At 37.3% G+C, this 5,579-nt stretch overlaps 1 protein-coding gene across 1 annotated transcript in view; it reads right to left on the bottom strand.

The window, feature by feature from the left end:
* The window catches only part of RTEL1 (regulator of telomere elongation helicase 1), a 52,776-nt gene that overhangs the window by 38,884 nt on the left and 8,313 nt on the right, over window positions 1-5,579 (bottom strand). The window contains 5 exon segments of the mRNA XM_019472998.1: window positions 991-1,046; window positions 2,356-2,453; window positions 3,141-3,219; window positions 3,860-3,898; window positions 4,234-4,387. Of these exon segments, the coding sequence (XP_019328543.1) occupies window positions 991-1,046; window positions 2,356-2,453; window positions 3,141-3,219; window positions 3,860-3,898; window positions 4,234-4,387 (426 nt within the window).

Consider the following 5,579-nt stretch of genomic DNA (forward strand, 5'->3'; position numbering starts at 1 on the left):
GGGGGTGGGGTGGGTGGGTGTAAAATCATTAAACCAAGACAGAAAAGCAATGATTAACACACATTAAAATGTCATCATTATTATCACCCACCTACTAAAGATGGGGGAAAAAGATCTTTTTGATCCATAAAAACCCACAAGTATTTGGGAAGTAAAGGTCTTATTTCACTGTCAGGAAAAGGTCTAATTCAACCTAACGCCCAGTAACTCAGGCCAAGATGATGCTCTGAAATCACCAAATTCTGGGAGCATAGTGAACTTAATCCCAAGCATCAGCAGATGTTCTAATATGTAACACCACTGCTAAGACGCTATTTTGTTTGAACTTTAAGCTGTCCAAATATTACCCTCTTTTTGAGTATCACTCAAGAATGTTAGAGCTTTGGTCAACTTCAGAGGGAAGCTAGAAATTGAATTTCGGGCCACTGGCCCCCCTGTGCCTTCTAATTTTATGGGGCCCAGGTTTTTCATAATCAATGTTTTGCAAGTGCACAACAGGGAGAGGACTGACAGCACCATATGGATACCCACAAGTGTCAGATTCAGTTCCTGTGGCACTAAAAAGATTTTTATTTTCCAGATCCCTTAATTTAATAATTAAATGAAAAAAATACAGTTAAATTATCTTTTGTTTGCTTTTTTTCCTTAGCTTGTCCTGTTATTTCATGAGAAGGTCTCATTTTCCCAAACATCGCTGCTAGAAAGTAAACAGCTCAATAACCCAGCTCCACCTGGTGGAGGCTAAAACCAGACAAATTTAAATTGAGCATCTCCAAGAAGGGACATCAAAACTGTAAAAGAACAACCCGGGTAAAAATCAAAGCAGACCATCCCATTAGGCAGCAGCTTTCTCCTCAAAAACCTGTAGACTTCCATCACTGCACAAGTGTACATAGAGTCAAGAATAAAATGGATCCAATGTCTTTCCACATTTTTTAAACCAACTCTTCTATCCTTCAGACATATATAGAAGCAGTGTTAATTATTTACCTGGATAATATCTGAGAGCTTATGCAATCCAGATGTATTGACAAATATCCCAGTACCTAGACAGAATAACGCATGATTACTTTTACAACACAAATATACATCCATTTGTATACATCCATATCTTATCCAAACAGCACACCGCTCTGAATACAATGACTTGAAAATATTATCTGAAACAAGTAAGTTATTTCAAGTTTTCCATCATTATTCAAGATGCAAGGAGAAATGTAAAACTGGCATTCCAAAACAAGTTTCATGTCTCTGACGCACTGGGAAGCTGTCATCTGAGACAGTTACATAAACTTCTTAAGGCTCCTCCACATTATAAATTGGAAAGGAGGTAATTAAAACAAAGATAAGCATGCTTAAACTGCTTGGTTACTTTTTCAAAAACTCACACAACTAATATTAGTCTCATGACAAAAAGAATAGAAAACAAACTACCCCGTTATGCAGAGAGACAAAATTAACCTTTGCTATAGCTATAAATAGCCCTTTACAATCACCTCCAAGCTTCTGGTATGCCTAAAACAGTGACTACAGAGGAGCAGTTAAAAGAACGTATGAAATACACTGACGATGAGAATTTGACCACAGAAACGATAAACAGATGCACCTGTTAAGCCAGAGCGCAAACAGCCTAAAAGGAGAAAGATGCTGGGGGAAAAAAAGGAAGGATAGATGTGTTCTGAAAGGATGCACTTGCAGAACCGTCAGTCTGCATTCTAGTCTCCATGGAGTGGGCTTGCTCTCTTCAATGCTTTTACTGAAGGGTCTGCTAGTAAGAACTAACTAAATCATTTTCTTAGGACATGTAGAAGTTGGAGATTTTTCTTTGCAGAAGGGCAAATTAAGAACAAGATGCTGATAGACAGTAGAAGAGAAGCTTGCTAAATTAAGGAAAAAACCCCACATTATGCAATTCCCAACATTCCTGTCTCATAACTCCAAGACCAGGAAAGAACTCAAGCCACTATAAGTGCCATCAGCAAAATGTCAACAAGCTCCACCCCACAATCCTTCTGGTTTTGGAGAAAAATAGTGTTGTGTCCAAAAGTCATTTTACCTATGCGCACGTATGCACGCACATATGTTGGTACGCACTCAGGTTTTGACACAAAGAGGTTCTTAAAACTAGTTCTGTTGCATAAACAGACATAAAACGTGTTTCCCAGCAGAGCACCTCGCAGCAAGTCTTAATAAAAAGACACAGGTACTCAGGGTCAGATTTTAGCTTTTAAAAGCTTTAATATTTAAATCTAAACAAAGAAGCCTTTCTCCTCCTCTCCACGAACTATGCAAACTTCCAGTTACTTACATTACAGAGAACAGTCTGAGTGAAACAACTAACAAATTTACACTTACGGCCTGAAAGAAACTGTAAAATCTGCTCTAGCGACTCCAAGAGTGAGGATTTGGTCTGGAATGTTATTTGAGCCTCTGCAAACAGATCAAAGATGTAGCTGCAATTTGCAAAGAAAAAGCACAAATGGGTAAACACTGTAAATAATCACATGGACACAATTACTGTTACTCTTTTATAACAACAATTTCACCATCTAGTAGCAAAAACATGTTCTCGTCTCCATGAGAAAGAAAAATTTACAGGAATAAAAATAAGTATTTGGTTATAAAGACAGCAGACAATATTGACATGACAGAAAGCATACTGACCTCATCCTTCACGTTTTCCATGATTTCTCTACAACATGCAATACGTATTAATTTAGAGACAGATTTGCATGCAATTTCCATGTTTTTTTTACAACGTACAATGTGCATGAGTTTAGAAATAGAGACTTACAGAGCTCTGAGGTACCTCAAACCAAATCACTGCAGCACTAGTACCTCTGTTTAAATCATGACGCAAAATTGAAAGAAGCACAGCGAGGAGCTTCTTCCAGTTCAGAATACCCGATAGGCATACAGACAGCACAGGATTTTCCACTCTTGAAACACTTTAAAAGGGAGTTCCACCAGAAATAACGATTACTACAGAAAGGGGATTTAAGGAAACCCAAAACCTTGAATAAATACTATTCCCAGAAATTAGACTAGTACTAGCAATCCTAACAGCTGACCCAGTTTCACCCAGGTCTAGAATTTGCTGCACTTTTAACATGTAAACATATTAATGAGAAGAAATTCACCTTCCCCCTTTGGTGACTCCACTGTCATTCGGTGGCAGCTCCACCGCATCAATAGCACTTTCTAGCTGAAGAAGTATTTCTTTAAGAGAACCAAGAGGGAAAAAAGTTAGGGTTCACAGAAACTCACGTCTGGGACACATTTAAGCCTCTTTTTCAAACGTACTTTATTACAAAGGCCGTTACCAAAGATGGCAACCTAGCTGTTTTCTTGATTCTGTAAACAAAATGATCAAAACCAATTTCCTAGATATCATCTCTAAATATTTGTATTCAACTTTAAGAACTTCTACGACCTCAGTTCTTAGATGAAGCTTAAGTTGTCAGCTAAATGTTAAACTCTTCTTTATAGATAGGGAAAGCTGTTCTTGGAAATGCTTTGCAAGCATGAGACATCTCAAGCTCTTGCTATTAACTTTATGTAGCCTCACGTTCTTACAGCAGAATGATGCAACTAATACAATTCCAGCACACTGACAAGATTAGAAAACAAGGGAACTTCTAGCAAGGGAAGCGATGCATTCATCTGCCAAATCTCTCATCTTCTTGGGAAAAAACTGTAACTGAACATTCCACAAAATTCTCTGAAAAAGAGACAACTTCCTTGAATTTCTCCGTTATGAGCAACGTCTACAGAAATGCCACATGAACCTGATTTATAGTTGTTGACCTTCTGAAACTGTTTCAACAACAATTTTCAGCAACACAAAAAATAACCTTACTCTTTATCTTTGCTATATCTTCCAGTTCCATGTTCAGTCCTGTTGAAGAAAGGAAAGATTTCAGAGAGGATGTTTCATGTCCGTTTCATTCCTAGTTTCTTTATGGCTTTTCAGAAATTATGGATATGAAGGCTAGAACTGTGTATATGGAAAGACATCTGTATTCCACTCACCGTTCTCTTTCATGACCCCTCATGTCACATTGGTTTGGCCAAATCTTTTCATGTTTGTCTGGCAGTGATTGCTAATTAACAGTAATTTATCTACTGATCAGAGTAAATTTTCCAGAAACTGTTAGGAGAAGTTATTTTCCAGTTCTCGGTAGTGGCACCCTATAATCCCAGCAAAACAGTGGTTTGTGGTTGTCAACACACCTGAATTGGCCAACTCCATATTGAATTCAGCATTTATTTCATTCTGTTGAACTACTTTGGCTTGTTCTTCCAGTACGACATTTATAGCATCCATTGCCGAAGCCAAATCGTAGGGTGTCAAGTCAAAGGAAGATGACTCCTCACACAACTTCTCCTAAAATATAAGGAAGGGAAGCATTATTTGGACTGCTCAGTGTGCTATTTGCTCGGGCAATTTCATAGATGATAAAGTCCAGATGACCGGGCTTGATTTCATTTCTGATCTCCAGCTCAGGCCAGAGGATGTTGTATAAACACCTGAAGACTTTGACTATTACTAGGCATCCTTTTTTCTGAAAGGGAGAACAGATTTTGCCTCTTCCACATTATTTACATTCTACCATTCCCATCTAGTAGCAAAGCACTGTCACCATTAAGATCCCTTTTGTTTTTAAACAGGTGTCACCTCCTCTGTGTTCTTAGTGTTGCTGCTAATAGGTTTTTCTTGACATCCTTTTGCTTCTCCCACGCAGTTGCCAAATAGCTTGCTGTCTGATGACAAATTGTCCAAGTAGCAAATTTTTTAGTTAGAGAACCAGTTTGTTCTTCGAAAGAGCTTCTTCCTGGTCCCTCTCACACTCTTAGGAAATATTCTTATCCCTATATTTGCTCATATGAAGACATGGTCCTTGCCCCTCGTGATCTTGCATTCAGGGGTGGGGGCATGGAGGAAAAAAGGGAAGGGGGCAATGAAAAAAAAAAAAAAAGGCAGTAAAATGCATATTATTCATATGTAAAATTTGGGCCAAAACGTATGCCAGAACAAATATTATTACAGAGAAGGAAACATACTAAATTTTTATTAAAAAAAAAAAGGTTTGAACACTCACCAAACTGATAAGTTTGACAAAATTCTCTATGACCTTGAAAAATAAGTCACATATTGTTTTGTCACAAATTTTTCATTCACAAAAAGAATCATCTTCCCTGAGGAATGAAAAGAAATAGTAAGGACTAACCTACACAAAAATTTGACTGCAATAGCAATGAAGAAATAAGTTCTAAAGAAAAAAAAATGTTGAACTAGCTGCATGTGTAAACAATCTAATGAGAAAGTCATCAATTTTATTTCAGAGTAATTACTAAGAAAAAAAGGTTGAACACTCACCAAACTGATAAGTTTGACAAAATTCTCTATGACCTTGAAAAATAAGTCAATATTGTTTTGTCACAAATTTTTCATTCACAAAAAGAATCATCTTCCCTGGGGAATGAAAAGAAATAGTAAGGACTAACCTACACAAAAATTTGACTGCAATAGCAATGAAGAAATAAGTTCTAAAGAAAAAAAAAGGTTGAACTAGCTG

Source organism: Aptenodytes forsteri, unplaced genomic scaffold (assembly GCF_000699145.1).
Source record: "Aptenodytes forsteri isolate BGI_AS27 unplaced genomic scaffold, ASM69914v1 Scaffold422, whole genome shotgun sequence".
Lineage (NCBI taxonomy): Eukaryota > Metazoa > Chordata > Aves > Sphenisciformes > Spheniscidae > Aptenodytes > Aptenodytes forsteri.